This window comes from Siniperca chuatsi, linkage group LG13 (genome assembly GCF_020085105.1).
Source record: "Siniperca chuatsi isolate FFG_IHB_CAS linkage group LG13, ASM2008510v1, whole genome shotgun sequence".
NCBI classification, from domain to species: Eukaryota; Metazoa; Chordata; class Actinopteri; order Centrarchiformes; family Sinipercidae; genus Siniperca; species Siniperca chuatsi.
Genome location: NC_058054.1, coordinates 13,567,330 through 13,590,132, shown reverse-complemented (window position 1 = coordinate 13,590,132; position 22,803 = coordinate 13,567,330). Strand labels below are relative to the sequence as shown.

Below are 22,803 nucleotides of genomic sequence, written 5' to 3'. Positions count from 1 at the left end.
AATAAAAGACTCAAACAAATTTGAACACTCACGTTATGGTGTCAATCATATCCAGACCCATCTCTACACAGCAGTGGGCGTGGTCAGTCTTGGGTTGGGTGAGTCCAGACACACAGTAGTAACAATCCCCCAGGATCTTAATCCTGCGACAGTGGTTCTCCTGCCAATCAAAAAAGAGTGAAATTGTGATTGCATGTTTTCCTCCAAGAAAGATATGAGCCAATCAGTAACAAAATCATCTTTACTTTAAATTTAATACAAAATAAGAATACATATAGCACCTATGGCCTTTCATTGGATCAAAAATGAATCTTTAATCATCATGGTCAGCTCAGTTAGTGTTAAAAAACATTATAACAGAATAATAAAAGGCATCATTCTTTCAGTTTAATCAAAGTTGCACTAGTGGTGTTTGAGTTAAAAATTCTGACATTTAATTATAGTTTATCCATTACACTGATTACACTGATACATATCCATCAGTGTAATTTGTAAACTGTCGCTTCAAGCTATCCATTGCTGCAAGTTCCAAGGTCGATTGAGTTTATGGTGGCCTTAGAGTTATGGCCTTTCAAAATTAGAAGGTTTTACCTTAAATTGTAATATCCTCATCACAACACTGTAATTTATAATATTCCAAAATATGTCATCCCTCAACATTTTAGGCAAATTACACTGGTGACGTACATCTTTTATGAAGAATGCTTTCTTAAAAGCTTTACAATTAATTACAGTACAAGCCAAGTAGGACATTTTGTAAGGCTAGCTTAACACTGATAGCAGCTTTCTGGACTTGAGTAGGACATGCATTATATTTTGTCCTACAATAATGATATATTCATCAGGATAATAAATGTAATACTCTAAATCACTGCAATACAGTGAAAGATTTTTAACCCATGTAGGTTTTGTCAAAAGTAGCCCAGTGGCATTTGAAACTTCAAATCTGACAAACGCACAGCGATTGAAATTTGTTAAAATGGGGGTTATGCCAGCGTGGTTGTTTGACAGCATCTACATAAAGATATGCCACTGTGAACACCTGCTGTATAGTTCAAAATGACCAATCACAGAGACAGTTGGAGGCAACAGAGTTACAGTACCCAACTCAGAGAATCCATGTGTGGGAGAAACTAATAAATAAATACATATAGGCACAAAATCAGAGAGACAGAAGAAGTCAATTTAAAAAAAGGCAGATAAGACAGTTAAAATACAACATATACTGTATAATGATGCTGTGGATCTCCACATGGACTGATATTTGTATTGCATTATCCCATGCAAACTCTTGAGACTTTGAACTTACACCAACACGAACCAAATGGTTCTCACAATGCAGCGCTAAATCAGCGGATCAGTCTTACTTTAGGGAATTAGGTGAGTCACTCTCTCACTCTTTAGGGACAATAAGCAGTGGCATGAAAAGGCGGCTTAAAAAATATAACCCATTATTAGAGAATACGAGCAAAAGACATTAATTTTACCAGGGAGACCGGGTTACCGTGGACGCCTTCTCATAACCCTTTATTGTTTCTATGGAGGTAATGGGATCGCTGGCCATACATGTGAAGAGCACAGCAAGAGTCATTTATGCACATTGTTGGGCACAAGACAAGACGGATGCTCTATTTTTAACATGCAAGCCATGTGAGTTTCAGAAAAGAGAGATAGCTAGGGCTTGTTAGCGGCAACTATTTGCCTTGTGTAATTTTACATGTTGTGGTCATGCTTTCTGAGTACTAGTGACATGGTGGCACATCTGCTGTTCATGTAAAATATATTCTTAAGACACAAAAGTACAAAGGAAAAAGCACTCAGCAGCTGTTAAATGAGGCATTACAGAGAGATATCCGTTGTAGACTGTTGAGCAGCGCTCTATAGTTTTGCTCTGAGAAAGACATTTTCTATTAAAACATTGTCCTGAATATCGAATTCTAAATTCAAATAATAACTATTGATCTCAAATAAGGATTCAAAATAATTTGAGATACAACAATTAGGTCCTTAGAAAGACATCAGGCCCTTAAATATAGGCTATATAACATATAATTATACAGATAATATTATGGTTACTTGTTTCATATTAACTTTTGAAATGTATATTCTATTTATTATGTCAAAATGTTAATATTTATGAAATATTTGTCTATATTTCATGTTGTATATACTGACTATGCCATTTTCCGTAATATAAAGAAACGGCACTATTGGATATATTGTTATTTGCATGCAGTATATTTTTGCTTCTATCTGTATCTTATTCTTACCTACCTCCCTGGTAGCTGCTGTAATACTTAATTTCCTTCCTGGGAATAAATGAACTTGTTTTATCTTTTCTTAAAATACAATATTTAAAACCTATGGTCAGTGGACTGAGCTCAGTGCTAAAATTAACAACAAAATATCTTAGCTTCAAAGTTGTTGGCTGGGGTTGTTGAACTGAGGCTGGACTCCTTTCCGCTGTTCACTCTACGTACACAGCTCCATTTCAAATAGACACCTTAGAATGGATGTCAAAAGCAAGGTATGAATCACATAGGTGGAAAGAAAACAAGGCAATTTACTTAAAAATGTAAATTTGGTATCCTGTGAAGTGTGGACTGGATGTTAATCTATTCACTTATATGGCTGCTAGTGAAATTCTTTGTGATGACATTTAAATACCTTTTTTTATTGTAACAGAGCCAATGAGGTCTTTTCGGGGTAACTCAGGTCATAGTGGAGCTGTAACAGATGGCGCTATAGTGAGGCATGGTTGACGCTACAGGGAGCAGGGAAAGCCCTGGTACCTACAGAGTCTCCTACTCTGTACTTTTCCTATGCTAATCTGCACTGGGAGGGTTTAGGAGGTGATTCGGTCACAAGCTAGATTACCACCGTCATGTGACTGAAGCATTGTGGACAATCTGGGTGGTCATCAGCATAGAAGAAAATGGATACAGTGAATTAGGGACAGATAGAGTTTGACACCTATTCACAATTTTTATTAGAAAGGAAACACAAGCACAACACAAGGAACACAAGGAAATAAGTATTTTTAAGATGACTGTTTTGGATCATTTATGTTTTCAGTGAGGTCAGAATATATTGAGAGCAGCACCATCAAAAGTGTGGTGTAGTTGTATTGCCAGGCACCTTACATACAGTATACCCACATGCTTGCAGAGATGCAAATTAGCAAACACTTCAGTGCGCACAGACAAAGAGAAGGAGACAAAAAAAGGGCACAGTCAGAGACAGGGAAGGGAAACATTCAGCAAATGATTATGGAGGAAAAGATGAGCCAGCTGAGAGTAGCAGCAGTTCATTTCCTGCAAGTCCCCAAAGGAGAGAGCAGTACACACCGTGCTTCGTCTTTCATGCAAAGATCAGTGCTGTGTACACATTATTGATGGGGCTAAAGATTAGGGTTTCCACTCTTGTAGCTTTGGGAGGTTGAAAGGACACGAGGCAGAAGTTGTGTTTGCTGCTGTCTATCTCTGAATCTGCCCCATTTGTTTGATCTTTTAGATTTATTGCAATTTATAGCAAACACTTTTCTTTATTCTAATTACAAGCAATCCCACTATTTTATTCATTTTATATCAAGCCAATACATACATTTGAATTATTTCATGTCAACATTTCATCAATATAGGCAGACAATGATTAATTGTTGGGCAAAGAGTGAAGTTCTCTCAACATTTCCCCTGCTCCTCCACTGGATATTTTTCTTTTTGTCACGAGCTCTCTTATTGATTTGAACTAATATACAATAATTTATGGGCAACAACAAATGAATAATATTTCAACACTTCCTCCTCCCACCACAACCTGCGTGGGTTGGAGCAAGCGGGTGCTGTAGATCTGTGAAGTAAACCTATTAATGTAGTTATATTTAACAGATATGACGGATATGACAAATAACAAATGTTCAGTGTTCCAAGACTGTTTTATTTACAAAGATGGCACTGCTTTTCTGAACGTCATTATATCTTGGAATGAGATTAAAAAAAACTGGTTAAAATGTATTTGGGCTGCTGTTAACATACTTTAGGACACCCAAGTAGCCTACACTATGAGAAATACTGCAAGCACACACGCTGAATCAGCGCTGAGGCCGAACACTGTTATTTTTCCTCTATCTTGATCAGTAGTGAATAATTGTAATGCAGCACATATGACAATCTAACATTAACCATAATGAAATAAAAGAATGAAAAAAGAAAGAAGCAAGTTCTCTATCAAAGTAAACGGTAAACAGAATTTGTGAAGCTTAATCTAATTATAGAAATAATGTCTCTGTCTATGGGATTGAAATGATGCTGATGGCGTGCACTGAGAAATGTATAAATAAGCAAATAATGTGTACTATTACATTCCGTTACTATTAAAATACTAAGTATTTCTATCAGTCCATTCAACTTGATCTGTGATTCAAAATTACAGTGAGAGGAATAAACTGATTTTATTCTTTGTTAGTTTTTTTCTGTCACAATATTAAAAATACCTCAAGAACACTTACTGTGAGCATTGTAATTACAGTCTAGCTGGGGACAGCCTTCTTGTGCAATCAGCTTTTAGCTGTGCAATGCCTAAGAACTGTAATGAAACTGGCAAGCTATTGATAATTGAAAGATCCAGTAACATTTTACCCTAATATGACAAATAAAAAATATGCAGATTATTTCCAAATAAAAATTTAAAGGGGCACTCGACTGATTTTACACATTAAGGGTATAACAGTATAATGTCTATTGTGGCTCTGGAGGGAGCTTTGACAAGTCTGAAAAATTAACCCCTTCATGATGTCATAGTGTTGTCTTTAGGGTTATCTCTGTGTGGGCTTGGAAAACACAAATGTTTCACAAAAAAGCCAGAGTTATAAACTGGGGTTGTGTAGTTTAAAAGACATGGGCAAGGCGTTTACAAGTCATAGAGGGTCTAACAAAAAAATGCTAGAGATGCATTATGAGAGGTGGTAGGATCCAGTGCTTTTGGAGCTTGACTTGTATTAGTGACTAAAAGTCAGGATATCTTGGACTTTAATTTTGGCCATCCTTTTTTAATCTGCCTTATGTAAGTCCCCCAATTTATGGACGTGCAGGTTGCTTTATGGTATGTTCACTGCAATGACAACCATCATCATGATTTTTTTTTTCCTGAAACAGAAGCATTTTTCTCTCTTACTCCTCTGTCAAGAGCTCAAGCTGGCTTGTTTGGTTTGGGTTTTGCTTTAGTCCACAGTTTATAGCACACAGGCATCTGAGGGAAACTGCAGCACTTGACACTGATCCTTGCACCTGCTCATGAGACAAACCCAAACAGGGTTATTTGAGTCGTGTTTACACCCAGACTTTAGTTTCCGGCAGGCAGCTGTCACAGTGTGGGCAGTGAACAGTCCTTGTGCTTATTTTAAAAATAATACAAAATTTTATTAGCATCCTAACCAGTTTTATTTGTTATGTTTTTGGCATTGGATGTTGTATTATATAAACCTGCAGATGTACAAATGATCACATCTACAAAGCAGTTGGAACAGTTTTTTTAAAGTTAACTTTTTGTAGAATTACACTGTCCTTGGAAATATAATTGTTTGTAGTTCAGTTTCATCCACTATTTTGGGAATCTTTACAAAAACTAGTTTCCTAACAAACTGAGATTACAATTCAAATTACACCATCTCAGTTTACTCATGACTAGATAAGTCTTTGCTTTGTCAGTTCTTCCAGTTAAAGAAGAACTTACAGTGTAATGCTTAAACAGGGAATAATAGTTCTGACATTTGAATGTCTGATATGCTTCTTGGGTGGAAAAAAGTGAAAAGACTCAGCGATACAAATATGGTCAACTTCAGCATGCATTCATGCACTGCACATGCGATGCAGGCTATTTTGTAAGCTTTCACAGTCATATATATGTGAATGAAAAAGGAACTCTGACTTGTCGAGGAAGTAAGAGGCAGTAGATAGATACATCATTGAGCCATCCTAAAAATGGAAACATGAGAGAGGAAGAGAGTGCAGAGAACCACAGGGCATAAAAGACACAGTTGAGGGAAGTAGGATGCTGCATGTCAATCAAAAAGCTGAGAAACAAGGAGCGGAGGAGTCTTAAAGCTGTGATGCAGGGAGGTGTTGCGAGAGGAGAGAAAAGAGAGACAAGAATGAAAAGCTTTGTGAAACTCTGCCATGGAAACAGCAATGACACATGCACATAAACACATGCGTACAGGCACAAAAGCACATCCAGTCCAGAGCTATTAATGTTATATAGCATCACAACAACCATAAATTAGTCACAGAGTCCCTCTCACAATAGACTGTTGTTTCAGGTGCTGGACAGACTGTTGGAAACTCAGCCAGGGAGAGGAAGTGTTTATAGCGTGATGGGGCCTAAAGATGACCAGTTATTGTGTTAAATTACATTCTTGTTATCCCTCTTTGAAATAAATCTCTCTATTACTTTCTTTAAAGAACAAACATTGGCATTGTTATTGTGAATGTTAAATCTTTAATGTTACCTGTGTTTAAGCTACCACAAAAAAAATTTGCTACTGACATGTTTCAAGTTCGGACCATTTCTACAGTACAGTGTTATAGTTATGGAATAATTATTGTGTCTGTTTTGTGTGTCCGTCTGGTGTTATATTTTCACTATTTCAACACAGACCAAGTTTGGGTATATGGTTTCAAAGCTTTCCTGAGATGCTTGCGCCCCTTGTCTTCGATCTCAGCATTAGTCAGCAGATTCTCAGCCTCATGGTGAAGAGTTATAATTACTCCCAGCTTGTGTTCTTGTGGGTGGTGAGAATCAAACAGCAAATACTGATTAGAGTGAGTGGGTTTCCTGTAAACTTAAATTTTCAAGCTACCCCTTTACTTAATATGGCACAGTCCAAGAAGGAAAGACTATTATCCTTATCAGGTGTTATCAACATATATATTTAAACCAATACAGTGAAACAGTTCAAAGCTCTCCTTTCCACTCCCTCCACACGATATTTGAAACATTGGGGGCCAGCAGTAAATTCTTGGCCATTCCATAGCCATATTCTTTGTTGGTTGGAAACATTCTTGTACTTGTAACAAGTGCTGATGAGGCAAAGGTTGATAAGGGCACACACTTGGGTCCTGGGTCTTTAAGACCTGTTAATGCTGCAACCAAATTTAAAATCAAACCCTGACCCGAGACCCTAGGCTTTTTGCTTGATTCAATCCACTAGTGACTTAGCTTCCCAGGCTAATGCAACACATTGGCTACACTGTCTTTCCCTCTAGGTATTGCATATTTGCTTGCAATACATGGCATGCAAGGGAGCAGACTATTGGCACAGTCAGAGAGAAAAAGAGAATTTCACAGTGTTGCAAAAATCAATATTTTCATAGTAACATGGGTCAAAAGACTATGTAAAAGGTGATGCTCGTAGTGACGGACCCACAGAAAATTATCACCCAAATCTGCAGTTCCCCTCTCTATGGGGCGTTTTAGCATCTCTCAGCTCATTGTTTCGGTTTGTTTTGGTACGGCATACAACCTTCCTGTTTTGGTTCACTCTCAATACTCTTGTTGACCCCGTTTCCAGCAGCAGCTGTTTTCAGCAAAAAAAAATTCTGATATACCCACTGTATGCTACCTGACCAACACCTAATGGCAGTCAGGCAAAGTTAGCGACTAGCTGGTAAACATAGTGGAGCATTTTGCAACTAAAGAGCCAGATGTTTCCCTCAGAAGTTGGTGCAGACCAAAAACAGAGCTAAAAGTGGAGTGAATACTGAACTTATATTCGCCAGGGGGCCAAAAATACGACTCTGAATAAATGCTAATGTTGCTCCATGTCTGCCGGATGTGCCAATAGCTAACACATATCAACTTTATAAGGAGATAATATGTCAGTGTTTTGTTTACAGCTCTACAGTTCTCAGCTGCATACAACTAAGATATAAGAGGAGGAGAATAATTGTAATAGTTTACATTAGTTTGAAATTCTCACCAGGACACTTCTGAGTAAATCAAAGCCTGTCTTTTTGACACAGGCTGGGTAAAGAGAAATAGTACCTTCCTTTTGTGCGCATTAGTGACGATTGATATGGAGATAAGGTTGAAACGTGGCAAACTGTTCCTAAATGCTCAAACCCCAAAATGTTTTATTTAATCTAATGTCTAAGATTTCGTTAAGTGGTTATGTGTGATTATGAGTTTGTTAGCTACCTGAGGTTAAAATGAGACTGTAGTCAGACTGGGTGAGTGGAAGCTTTCTGATAGAGCTAAATTCATATTTGCTGTCTTATCTTCATTTATGTTAAAGATTTGGCTGGATGGCTTGAGGAGAGGAGAGGAGAGGAGAGGAGAGGAGAGAGAGGAGAGGAGAGGAGAGGAGAGGAGAGGAGAGGAGACTTGGTCTACTACATCAACAGCACTTTAGGAGAACACTGTGTTCCTGGCCCACTTCCCTTGCAGCTTGACAAGTCCAAAGAGAGGACAGGTGGTGTGGGGATGGTGCTGGAATGGTATTATGAGATGATGCCCAGTGGCCATGTGGCATCGCCCGCTCTTCGTATGGAACAAGAAGAGTCTGCGTGCCCACAGTGACCACAGCTACAGTATGAGTCACTGGCACTGCCACTTCCTGCCAAAATGGATCAGAATGAGTGGGGCTTTGGGTCAGGGTAAGGCCAGAACATCTGATGACACGTTTCATAGCTGGGGACAGCCTTTCAGTGTAATACGAGGCTCCCAGTTAGCAGCCAAGCAGAGATCAGACCAATCTATTCAGTTGTAACAAAAACAATGAGATAGCTCAAATCACAAGAGCAAGAAAATTGACGTATCTCATGATAGTATTTCTCCTAGCCAAACTACTTTGATAGATAAAAGTGACAATGTGCCATTTGAAGCTAAAATAATTGTAGCATCTTTAAAATGAAGGGGGAAAAAAGCTTGAATTAAAGTGCATCAACTTGTTGACATGACTTGACTTATAAATGAGAGTGTGCCTGTGTGTGTGCCTGTGTGTGTGTGTGTGTTTTGTAATGCATGGAATTATCTTGTTTTGGCTAATAGCATCTCAGAGTAAAATGCAACTTTTCATAGGATAAAGACAGACTGCAGCTGACATACAAAACAGCAAGAGCCAGGTAAAGCGGCTGATCCAGGATTAATTGGAAAGGCAATGACAATTATTTGACAATAATAAGTCAAATGAGAGGCACTCTCTTTTTAGTGAGTTCTAATTTTGTGCGTGTAAACAAACAAGTTAAAAATAGAAGCTCTCAACACGGCCAAGTAAAACCTTCTATGAAAGCAAAAAAGGGTTAGTTGTAATCCTGTGGATTAATGGATTTGACAAGGGCATGTGCCTAGTGTAAGTAATAGAGGCCAGATTACATGTAGACAAGGCTGTGGCAGGGTGATCTGCAGGGGCTCAGGGGCTCAACCTTCTCACCAAACAAAGATACTGTATGTGTCAGCCAAACTCACAGTGTTGGAGAAGGAGCAATGTCATACCTTTTCTGAAAATGTGCTTTGATTCTGATTAACACGTCTTAAAGTAAAAGCACGTCAAGGTACCTGTAGTATTTTGATTAAAAGATTTTGTAACAGCAACACTGATAGTGTCACATTTGAAAGCGACTAGATTAATGGCAGCGGTCTAATTCACACCAACAGTTGAGCGGATTTTCAGCACTGAAATCACAAAGAGTGAAATATTGACAGATGGGAGAGCTGAAATCTTTTCCACATGCGAACCAAGAGAGATTGGGACAAGCACAACTCAGCGGCCCCTTCATTCAGTTCATTCACACAGCCAGAGTGGAGGCAAGGTTTAGCCCTGAGTAAATCTGGCCTAGATTAAAAAGGTCTGTCAATTCCTCAAATGAAGCACTGGATAATCATATTAAGCATCATATGGGCTTCCAGTATTCACTGTGACATCATGCTAAGCTAGTACAATAGTGGCATGTGCCAACACATATACACACACACACACACACACACACACACACACACACACACATCCTTGCCGTGGCAAAGTTTGGACAGTGAGAAAAAGAGCAGCTTTTTATGTCGACAGTAACTGTAATTGTGTTCAAGGAAGGGAAACAGACTCACCGTGGCAAGCTCATCAAACTTTCCAAACAGCTCATTTAACAGTTTAACCAGTTCCTGGGCTGTGCACTGGGAGGCCAGGCTGGTGAAACCGACTATATCTGCAAACAAGATGCTGAAACAGAGAGAGAAAAAGAAGTGTTTGCGTTAATGCAGGTTATTTATAGCAGTATGTTATACTATATGAAGGAAAGATTATTGGGTGCCTGATCAGATTAGCTCCCAGGAAAATGTTTAAAATGACATTTAGGTGGCCTGTCTAAAATGACATTTAGGAAGCAAGTCAATTTGAACATTCTTTTTGGATAATGTAAAACTAATCAAACATTCAAATTAATGAACTGCAGCAGCTAAAGAGAGAGAGAGAGAGAGAGAGAGAGAGAGAGAGAGAGAGCCTGCTACGTTCTCTAACTGACTGGCAGCGCAGTCAAGCAGAGCGACTCAAAATAGAAGCAAGAGCATTCTCATGGGTATCAAGGTGGAGACATGTCCTGTTAGGAGCTGCTGAGGAGCTTTTCTAGGATATAATGCAACCATCAAGGCGCTGTCACCATCTTCAGGTGAACTTGTATTCTCTTTTGACAGTTGGTATGTATAACTGATAGTGCTTGAGGTTTAAAGTTGAACTGAAACTAAAACGTTTTTTTTCTAAGAAATCAGCATTTCCTTGGTGTTTGGTTTGACTTGTGTACTGATGTGGTCAGAACTGTAATTACCAAAAGAAGCAAGAAGTGTAACTTACTTTTCTGTTGTGATAGCACCCCCTACAGCAGTGTTCTCCAGGGAGCAGGAATTTTTGGTTCCGACTGAAGATGTTGGTACTAATGTAACTGGTCCAATATCTGTGTAGGTGGGCACTTAAAGTAGTTCATAATATCACTACTGTTCCAACAGCCACACAAGCAGTTAATCAGCTGGGGTGTCTGATGTTGTTAGCCGCTGTTAGGCCCGCCTGTGATTTGAGCACTCTGTATGTTACTCAGTGACTCTGCATGTTAGTTACACTGTGTTGTCATTCGACTCACAGAGTAGCAAACTGAGTGCTAAGGTCACAGGACTACCCATTAACTGTGAGTTTTCACAGACAGATTATTTTCCAGATTGCCAACACAACTGGACAATTAAATGAACAATGACAGAGAGACAGCTAACACTAGCTAGGCCCCTCCTTTATATAATGCAGGACGAACGCAGCACTGAGTGCAAGATCTGGTGTTGAAATAACAGAAACCAAAAGTAACGCCTAGAGAGAATCAGTGCTAAATTTCTAAGTGGAAGCTAGTTAGCCTAGCTTGCTAGTGTCCACTTTCTGAGTGAAATACAAACTTAATAGCACGAAGGATCAGATGTCTTAAATCACTATTACATAACCAGTGCTATTTGGCCCTGTATCAACATTTGTAGACTACAGGGACACGCCCCCATCCAGAGGCCTGAAGCTTAGACACTGTTTGCAAATATGTCCAAAAAAAAAGGTTTTATCCTCTTTTAAAAAATAAAAAAGTATGCATAATAACTGCAGTATCATTTTTACAGAAAAAGTGTGGAGAATTCAAATTTCAGTTTGTCTATAAATGCTGCATTTTGGAGCAGAGGTTATTTTTTTACTGTTTATATACCCTAAGCTTTTTCCTGTGCCGTTTGTGATTTGTGCTGATTATCTTACTCGTCATGTTTCATTATAACTCGACAACAGGCCCTGAAGGAAAGGTTACTTGTGTTGAAAACTCTGGTGTCTTAATGTGGTCCGCCTGCCCCTGAGAGACAACTCATTATCAATCTGCATCAGAGCAGAGCAGGAACTTTTCCCGTGAAGGATTTGCCCTGAGTGCTGGGTGGCAATGGAGGGTGTGAAGGGGATTAGTCATCAAACTCTGACTGTCCTGAACAACTTGCATGCACTGACTGCTGTCTGCATGTGGGCTGGAGTTTTCACAATGTGACAGAGTGCTGGATCTCTAACGCGGAGCTGCTAAATGTCATTTTGTTGTCTCACAGATGTCACCGTAATGAGGGGCAATGAATTCAATTTGTGTGAATGTTTAAATTGGCAACCATCTGTGGTTGACAAATATTTGAAACGTTAAATACTGTGCCAGTGTAAACACTTAATTCACTAAAACTCTGACAAGAACTGAACTGATGCTATAATGTATTTCATATCAGTGGACAAAAAGTCGCAGCATCTTTAAAGTGTGCAGTAAATTACCTGACAGAATTACCAGAGTGATCAGCCAACACAATGCATGCCCAGTTATTTAATCCTTCAAACTATGAGCCAAAACTATTTCTTGTCTTGAATAAGCCATCTTAGTTCAAGTTAAACTGCTGATTCTAATTTTCACCCAAATGTCTCTAGCCTTCTGTCATTCTCTTCAAAGGACCGAAATGTAAACTCAGACAAGCTGATTGTAAAATGAATCATCATCATTTCACAGTCTCACCTGTAGTAATCATTCAAAACCCAGTTGGAAATGTGGATGTGGTATAAATAGGGAGATTATAATGATAATAGGTGTGAGGACAGTCAGTTTCCTCACACCTATTGTGAGGTGCTTTGTTTAAGGAGTGATTTGATTTACTACTACTTTTTTTCCCGAATTTCAGTCTTCAATCCAACCATCTTCTCACAAGAAAACAATTTTCTTGTGCAAACTACACTATGAAATCATGTTGTTATATTTGAAGACGATCATCACTCATTTATGTGTATCTTTACATAAATGCTGGCTATTAAGAGTAGAGGACTAAAAACAATGCAAATTATTTCAGAGTTCTGTTTTTGAAAATAGCACAATAGCAGTACAACATCTGCCCAGAGTGGCTTATACTGCATCTCTCTCTTTTGTGGTGATATTAAACAGGCAATATAGTTGCCTTCCACACACATTTTAGGATGATCCCTACTATGCTTGCTAACAGACTCCTGCAAAGTGACACATGTCTCAGCTCGTGTTTGGTTCATGATATCTGTGTGGCCACTCGGCATGTGGAAGCGTGCAGACTGTGGCGTTTCTGCAATTCTCATGATGACTGCATGCCTTAAGACAGTATTGTATAAATTGGCTTTCCACATTCTATAATACTTCCATGGCCACATCCTTAAAAAGGTTAAAAATAATACTGGAATCATGGCCCTCATTTGCTCAGCCAATACTGGACTGGAAGCTGATAAATGTGTTATGTGGTAACACAATTGGAACACTTGTGTGGGGTGTGTGCTGACCATGCAGTTAATACCACAAACATCTGGGGTTTACTTTAAACTACATAGCATTACTTTTAATATGTCTGCAAAACATGATTTTAAATCTATTTAAACGCCCCTGTGCAAAGTGTTAAGTCACAGTCACTAACTCTTTATGTAAACTAGTGGACTTACTGTAGGTTGGCAGAGATATTTGACATAAATTTGCAGTTGCGTTTCATTGAGTAATCTCTCAGCACTCGTGTTGTTATAAGTTGGACCACTGAAAAGCACAGAGATCGCAGACTGGGAACTTCTGTATCTGATTTTGAATGTCCTCCGGCAAAACCTTCAAAACAAACACTGCAGCACTTTTGGCAACAGCTATAAGTTACTCTAAGCCCAGCCATTGACTACACCAAACCTACTGTACTGTACTCTACCATATTCATTGTTCAAGGTCAAAACCTCCTCCCCAACTCAAGTTTATGAGTCAGTAAACTCTATCATCGACAGCAGGCAAAGAACTACAATTCAAATGATTAAGCAATGTAATACAAACCTGATTTTTCCCATGGTAACTAGAACTTGTCTAATATCTAATTTTGTCTAATTCGACCTCCCTCACACCCTCATCCATTATTTCCTCTCCAATGACACATATTCGAGGAAAGTTATTCCTCTAATTATGCTAATCTCCTATTTCCCTCTGTGGGAGGCATTACTGTAGCTATTTTGGCAGATGAGATTTCAATTTAATCACATAGTGGAAAACACAAGCCGTGTACCAACTCAAGGGTTAACTTTGGATGGGCCCCTCTGGAGCTACAGTATGTGGGCAGGGTATGTGCTGACGTCGGGCCAATAAAGGGGGTAACACAGAAGAGTGTGCAAGGTGCGTACAACTAATTTTAGAAGGATAAACTGTATCTCCTTTGTGATAGCATTAGTGAGCGTCTACAAACATTACAAAACCTCCTGTCAGTGACCCAAGTAGGTCATCTCGGAAACAGAATGACATAATTTTGATTTTTCTGACGCTTCTCTCAGTGAACTCATTCAGTGTAGAAAAAGTCATTCCTCCCATTCTCCTTATCAGTCGCATTTCTAAGTATCATTCAATGCAAATTTAACAGATGTAATAAAAATCTCAAAACTACTTCAGCTGACCAACATTATATCTATTTTGTAAAGTGAATGCCTTCATTGGCAGGAATTTGTCCTTAACTAGCATTTTGTGTGTATATTTACTGTGTGTGTGAGGGAGGAATGAAATGTTATATATAGACTTGATGAAAATGCTTGTGAATTAAAGAACAAAGAGTGGTTGAGATGCACGTTGTATTAAAGGGGGTGATGATAAATTGGAAAGCTCTTTAATTAAAAGAGCGATTTGATATTAAACAGCGAATGCTCATAATTTATCACTGTTTTCACGTTGTTAATCATGTAAATAATAAAAACTGCTATTTATTTAGATACTATACTACAGCCCCTAAAAATAATTAAAGTTTATGTCAATATGGGGCTATAATATCCCACATATCTTGTTAAATAAACCTCAGGTTTGTTACTTTAGAGTTATATTCTTTTTTTAGTGAGTGATTACTATAATATCCCCCTGGCTGGATTTTAATCAGATCAAACACTGCCCACAGTCTCAGAACATAATGAAGAAAACGCTGAGTACATTGTGCTGCACACTGTTTACTTTCTAATTACAGTCCACCCAAATCACATAAATCATGTCTGCATCCAGTCTAGATCACTCTCAAAGGGTGGCGCTATCTGAAGGAGTTCAAGGCACAAAAGCAATCAGCAGAGCTCCACTGAGATGTGTCCATATTTAAACACTGTGCACACACACACACACACACACACACACACACACACACACACACACACACACACACACACACACACACACACACACACACACACAGTGTTATGCAACAAGAATTTAGTCTCTATTGCATTTAATCCCCTGTAGCAACTTAATCCTGGGGCTAAGCAAACTCTCCTCCTCAAGCCTCCCTGCTGCTCTGAAAACAGAGGAAAGAAGGAAGAAGAGAAGAAACAAGGAAATGTTGGAGCGTGATAAAGGAGATTTAACAATACAGTAAGAAACGCAGAATAAAGTAGGTGATGAAAAGGAGAATTGAGAAAACCTTATTTATAAATTGCGGAGAATGGAGCAGTAAGCATCATGTTTTCAAACACGCTGTTACCAACAAAAGGTTAAAGGGTCAATCACCAACTACAGCTGCAGGGGTCCGGGGGGTAAAGTACAAGACAGATATGCAGATTTGCATGGGTGGATTGTAACCAAGTGCATTTACTCAATTACTGTAATTAAGTACAATTCAGAAGTACATTTATTTGATGCAACTTCACACTTCTCCTCCACTACTACATTACAGTGGCAAATATTGTACTTTTTACTCCACTACATTTATCTGACAGCTGTAGTTACTTTGCAGATTAAGATTTTACATAGAAAATATGATTTGTTGCTTTAGGTTAAACTACACAATACTATATAAAGTAGTAAAATTAGGTCCCTCTCAACTGGCTACGTCATTAAAATGCTGCTTACATGTCAATGTATCCGTAATAATAATACAGTAATATAGCAATATAACACCGACAGGTGCGATTCTGCAGCATAATAAGTACTTTTACCTCTGATACATTTTGCTGATGATACTGTTCTTTATACCATTTTGAATGCTGGACTTGAACTTGTGATGGAGTATTTTAACAGCAACCCAGTGAAGACCAAAGTAAATAAATGACATTAAGACATAAATTGTGCTCAAACACTGAATGTCAGACAAAACTGATTAACAGCTGGTTTGTTTGCAGGAAGGAGGGAAGGTTAGGTAAAAATGGCTGGGAGGGAGGAAAGATGATGAAAGGAAGGCAGGATTTACTGAACTGTCAGGGTTTTCCAACAACTTCTTCTACAAGCCCAAATTGTGTCAGCATTGTTTTGATACAGTCTGTTAGCTAATGTCTTCTGAAAAAGCAGTTACTATAACTTCAAAAAGAGATACTGGAACAGAGAGAGAGAGAGAGAGATAATATTCATTAACTGCCTTTACAGCTAGAAATTATGTAGTACCCACTGTGAGATCATTTCTATGCCAGTTTCTTGTTATACATGATCAAGGGTAGCACTTGACTTTAACCTGCAAAAAGTAATGCTCTTAAGACAGAACACATCACTCCCAAACTGTGCAGGACATTGCATAAGTGCCAGAAGTATCTCCTCATCACTAAGCATTGCTTAATCTGCCTTTCTCTTTCCCCAGAAGGAACCCTAACTCCAAAAGCCTTGTTTCCCCTGGGGCTACTGAGATATGATGGCCCTTAAGTTGACATATGCAGCACTGGCATATTGGCTTTAGCGCAGAACAAATATGACCCGATTTGGGTTAGTTCCTTGTTGCCCATATAGCATTTCTTAATCATTGCTCAAAAATCTGCCACCCATATTAAACAACTAGAAAGTGCAACCTGATGTCTGATAATAAACAAGTGAGTCAGGGGCTAACCCTTGATATTCAATGTGAAGAATAAAATATTTCAGTTTTATTGCAGCCTGGGGCGGTGTTAATGTTTTAGGACACTGTTGGGTCAGATCACACTACATTGTGTAGCCCTCAGTGTTCTTTCCAAAGGACATGTTTGGTTAAGTTATTCAGTTCCTTTTTTAGCATGCGCAGTAATGCATTGAGACAGCATTTATGCCACTATTTCAGCTGGAAATTATCCCAGGAGGAGAATATAGTATCTCCAAATACCACTGTTAAAAGCGATATTAATTAAGCTAGTTTACAGCTAAAAGGAGTTTAAATATCACTGGGATTGGTGTGCAATTGCATTGTGTTGATGTGAGGATCCTACCTGACATTGTCATGGCGCTGGATGTAGATTTTGTGAAAGATCCTTTCTGGGGGCTTCAGGAAATCCTCTTTCATCTCCATAGCTACGTTCCTGGGCAACAGACTCATTAGCAGGCGCTCCTGAGTGTGTGTGTGTGTGTGTGTGTGTGTGTGTGTGTGTGTGTGTGTGTGTGAAAGAGAGATAGAAAAAATAAAGTTTAAATATACATTTATACAGTCAAACACAGCAAAGTTATCATAGGACAAAGTGTCAGTAGCGATAAGAAATGTGCTAGACAAAAAGGCATGAAATCTAACAGAAATTAGAAACGTGTCAAAATGACTCATGGCCCGGGGGGGTGCATAGACACACGACTAATTTTACCAATAGTTTCAGCAGTGTACAGGTGCCTGTACCTGTTTCTCGTTCTCGTCCTCCATGCGGAGTTTCTCTTCAATGCAGTTGCGAGCCTGCAGGAAGGCCTTCCTCTGGGCTCGTTCTGTCAGGACGCGCACAAACAGCCCTGACAGGTTGACACTGGTGAACAGCACTGTGTTGGCAACCAACTGCAAACAGAAAAAAACAACCTGAAATGCACGTTTTAATTATTTAGTACAGTTGTAAAAGACACATGCTGTGAATGTACTGACTGTTAGACAATTTGTGTGTTTGATTCAGTCTTGTGTATTTTTCATGTGTCACTTTATATAGATGTGCGCTTAAGAATAATGAATAAAGTTGAATTAGTTTTTTCATATATGTACAGTAAATAATCAAATCTTAAATATGTAATTTGATTGATATTCTGTGTTTGTATGTTTGTCTGTGCATATTATCGCACAATACATTTTTATGTGTAAGTATATAGTAATATATGAAAATATCCATGTACATTTGCATATGTGAAAGTGTGCCCCTAATTTTGAGGTCCTGAAATATCGAGGTATTATTTATACTTTTATGCTTTTGTATAGCCTCATTCCCTTGTTTATCTTTTGAGAATGTGTATCTTTTTAAAAGATATTTATAGTGATTTATTAACGTATTAATTGTCAATTCCACATATAGATTTTTAAATGTGTTTTAAACTTTGATTGTTTTTAGTTGTGTGATTAACTGTTTTAGTGTTTTTTCTTTCTTTTCCTATTTATTGTGTGTTATTGTGTATCTGTTGATGTGCTGCATACAATTGCCCTTAAAGGGATAAATAAAGTTGTATTGAATTGAATTGAATTGAATTGAATAAATTCACTATAACCTATCTCATAATTAACTATTACATTTGGAGTATACACTGTACAGGGCTATGTATAACTATTCTAATAACAGATTTTGCTTTTACCACTTTGATTCCCATATGTATGGTGTAAAATGATTCAAAACTAAATAAAGAACAACAAATGTCCACCTATGTGGGAGATGGGTGAGACGGTGGTGGGAGCCTAATATTTCTCTATTTTGGAGTCTGAGACATTAAAATGTTTGAGAATCCAGGCTCTGGTTCATCCATCACAGCAGATGCACAGCAGCATGACTGCTTCAACCTTGTGCAGGACACAAAGAAAAAAGAGTTTTTTTTCCACTTGACTGAGGTTGGCTGGCTATGACTTTGTACACAAACCAGTGTGTGTACACTAGCAAGCTGTCACCCTGGGCAGGACTTATATATTCATAAAAATAAAGGAATTTATTCTCTTCATATCTTAGGTTATTCATCACAAGTGTTTTCTACAGCTGGAGTCAATGGAGTCACATTGCGCTTCACAAAAATATAGTGTAATTTCAGGGCATTTATGTTTCAGTCGGCATCATACACTGTTAAAGCTTCATATGATATACACACAACATCTCAAATTTAACAAACTTCTATCACCACAGACAGGCATGTTTCCCAGTCCAATGAATAATGGATTGCCTTGAAAAGACTGTTTTTGGCAGCAGCAGACTGTCTTTGTGCTTGGCAGCAGTTCTGGCAAGCATCAACATGTTCAAATGCTGCTCAAGTTACTTTGCAGCCTCGAGAAAGTAAATGTGGACATCTGAGTTGAGTGGTGTAAAACACTCACTCCTCTGCTTATCTGTGGTGATTACCCCTATTTGCCTTCAGATGGCATAATTGACCTTGTTGTGCTCTACTCACTCTTACCCATTCACTATCAGTAAGACAGCTCTATGTAGTTTTACACAGTGAGGAAATTACAACTTTTAAATTAACTTTTACTATGTAAAATTATTATTTTCTGTGTGTGTTAAGGTGGTGAATGTATACCTGTAGCATTGTATTGTACAATAACATTTGAAAATACAGGGCTTTCATTTAATATGCACTTTATCACTGTTGTACTTAATGTTAATGGGCAGCAAAATACAAGACAAACTCCCTGGGATTGGTTACATTGTTTATAGCAGTCATTATAGTCTACAGTATCATTGTGCTTTGGATTGGGATCTAATATAATAGTTGTTCAGTGCTGTTGTTTTTCTGTTTGTCCAATTCAAGCTTTTATATAGACACGCAATATTGTAAACTAATGCCATATACCTCCAAACTCATTGTTGTATCAATAAAATGGCACTAAAAAGAAAATATTCTTGACAGACACTGTTTCAAACATGTTCAGTTAATACAGTACATGACAACAAGACTCACAGCTGAAGAGTAGGTAACTAGAAATAACCTATTTTTCAAGTTATATTCCACTTTCACTTTAGTAATAAGATATTTCAGGTGGACTGAGCCATGAAAGCAGACGGTACTGTAGGCTGAGTGCCTGGGACCTAGGTGGGTGGTTGGTGCAAGCCTGGGCTGTGCGGGGTCATGCCACACAGCTCATCTCTAAGCTTAATGGATTAGCTATCTCTGGTAGTACATCTAACACTGTCCTTCACATGGCTATGCAGGTATCTCATAGCCTACATACAGGAAAACAATCTCCTCTGCGAATACGCTGTCATCATCCGAGAGTGCGATGAACTGATCACATCTCGATTTCGTTTCGAAGAAATGTACAATCTTCAAGCCATATGCTGCACGGAGGCAGACATGTTTCATTACCCCTGGAGGGTTTGACTGATGTGACATATCTTCTTTCCTCACACCTTATGATGTCAGAAATGTGAGTGTGTGTATGTGTATGTTTTAGTTGTGACAGAAAAAGGTGCAAAGATATAAATGCACAGAGAGTGGTGTAGCAATTTCTATTTCAGCTTGGAAATGGCTTTGTCCTCTTTTTCATAACTAAAGCATATAGTGTGGTGAAAGTGTGGTGTGTGTGTGTGTCTGTGTGCCCCTCTGTTTGGCCTATTTCTGGTGCTAGCAGGATGTCACTCTGGTTCTTCATTCCCAGCCAGCTCCTCTGGGGATGAATCATATCCCCAGAGAAACAGCCATGGGCCTACAGACTGCTTTGCTCATACATTTTTTCTCTTTGTTTGTTTTCTTTTTAGGGGCCTACATCTATGCATCACCACAGCTATGGCCTATACAGCAGTTCACTATAACTTAACCTCAGTGAATATATAGAATCACTTACAGGTGTGACATTTTAGTATTTACAGAGAGGGCGAGAAAAAGTATTCAAGCAGAAATTCGCACTCTCACCATGTGTGTGTGTGTGTCCACCACATGCCACCAGAAGTTAAGATCAAGCTCATCTTCTACAATTCATCTTTATGGTTGACATGAGCTCAGCTAGTCTTTTTTGTAACCAAAACAGGTCTTGGCAGATTTACACTTTTGTCAAATTTGATCAAAGCCTGAGCAAATCCCATCAAGTCTAACCCCAGGGAGCTGTCCTTGGTGCTGAACTGAACTCTAGTGTGTTTCACTGCCTATATTATATCTTATACTGAGTGTGAATGTATATGAAACTGAAATGATGATATTATAGCCCGATTAATAGTAAAAAATATCAATACAACACACAAACCACTAAAGGCACCATCATTAAGAGCATATACGTACCGTTCTCCATAGTTTCTGTGTTTTCACTGTGACAGAAGTGGCAGTCACAATCAAATGCGAGATGGAGACCATTATTCCTAACACAACAGCCAAGAGTGTCCGCACAGGTAGGAGCGCATAGGCGACGAAGGTGACCAGGATGACTTGCCACATGCCTTGCTCCGGAGACGTCGGGGGCTCCATCCCCATCGCGCCCAGCGAGAAGGGACAGCAGAGGAAAGAGAAAGTGAAGCCGAAGAGCAGCGTCAGGTTTACAATCTGTTGTAGCTGAGTCACTTGCAGGTACTTGACATTAGTTACGATGAACAGGGAGACGAAGATGACACAGTGGACCGGATGGGACCCCTTGGAGATGGTGAGGCTGGGGCCGGACAGCAACTCCACCACGGCCAGCGTCGAGGACATGAAGATGAGGACGGCCAGGGCTTTGAGAGTGGACGTCTGCTCCAGCTTCAGGTTGTAGTTCTGGAAGAGGGACTCGAGCTCCTTGCAGTCGAACTCGTCCTCACACGCGATGGTGGTCAAAGGGACGCCCGGTGGACAGTGACTTCTCTTCCGCCTGGTTTTGACTTTCTGAAACGGTATTTCCTCCATGTCAGTGCCATTCATAAACTGAATACCTGCTCACAGCTTAGGTCAAAGGGAACACCGGATCCCACGCCGACACAGACCGGAGCCAACGGTAAAAGACGCGCACAGCGGGCTGGAGGCAGAGCGTCCCAGATAGCCTAGACTGGACGGTGGCCACAGACGCGTTCCACACTATCTACAGGTTGAATTGTGTTGTTCGGAGAGATCAGCTACCGAATAAACCTTCATGTCCCGGCTGTAATTGATCTGCAAAATATATCTATCAAATTTTTAGCATACGTTGGAGCACGACATGAAGAGCAGCGCACACGACGTCTAGTTCAGATGGTAAAAGCTTTTGCGGGGCTCAGATAGGATCACGCCTGCGCATTATAAGGTGAAGATAAGACAGATCTCAGCTACTCAACGCACAGTCAAGACGATTTGACTGGTGCGGCTGCAGAGCTCCCCTCACCAGTCTTACAGAACAGTGCATACATCATTCAGAATGGCAATGTTCTTTTCTGTTCCACCTACACATGACATGTTTCCATCATTAAAGCCTGCGCAATCAAATTTTTTACATATATTGATTCATTTATGCTCTTCCCTTTTCCTCTCTTTCCCTCACACACATGCATTAACACAGAGGAGATAAATTAATGGGTAATGCTTTCAGACCATGATTCATGAAATTATCACTAGAGATTCTCATGGCAGCTACTGTATTTACTTGGCACAGACATGGGATGACATGCTTGCATACCATTCATCATATGATTTTTGTGTTGCCAGTGAGGCAGCCACCCTCACCATCAGCACCCTTTTGGCATTCAGGGGGTAGTGTCTCATTCATTACCAGGGGAAGATTAGTCATCCGTCACAGGCTGCTGTTGCCATGACCCGTCAGTGCCAGGGAGGGTGTAAGAAAGTGACAGATGGATGGCCAATGCCAAAGTCCAGCACTCTACCATGCTACCAGGACACACACACACACACACACACAGGTCTTCTGTTCCCCTCCCATCTCTCAGCTGTTCATATTCTAGCTTTCACTGATCTAACTCAGCTATTGAATGAGTGTATACAGTGTGACAGGTAA

At 39.3% G+C, this 22,803-nt stretch overlaps 1 protein-coding gene across 2 annotated transcripts in view; it reads right to left on the bottom strand.

The window, feature by feature from the left end:
- Positions 1 to 22,273, bottom strand: part of LOC122887421 (adenylate cyclase type 1-like) — a 37,200-nt gene extending 14,927 nt beyond the window's left edge. Inside the window, exons 1-5 of one of the 2 annotated variants that reach the window (XM_044220625.1) lie at positions 21,132 to 22,273; positions 17,584 to 17,733; positions 17,189 to 17,307; positions 10,096 to 10,207; positions 33 to 160 (exon numbers count right to left, since the gene is read on the bottom strand). In XM_044220625.1, the coding sequence (XP_044076560.1) occupies positions 33 to 160; positions 10,096 to 10,207; positions 17,189 to 17,307; positions 17,584 to 17,733; positions 21,132 to 21,740 (1,118 nt within the window). In that variant the 5' untranslated portion in view covers positions 21,741 to 22,273. The remainder of the gene's footprint in view (positions 1 to 32; positions 161 to 10,095; positions 10,208 to 17,188; positions 17,308 to 17,583; positions 17,734 to 21,131) is intronic. The other variant, XM_044220626.1, reaches the window with a different exon arrangement.
- Positions 22,274 to 22,803: the final 530 nt, after the last annotated feature.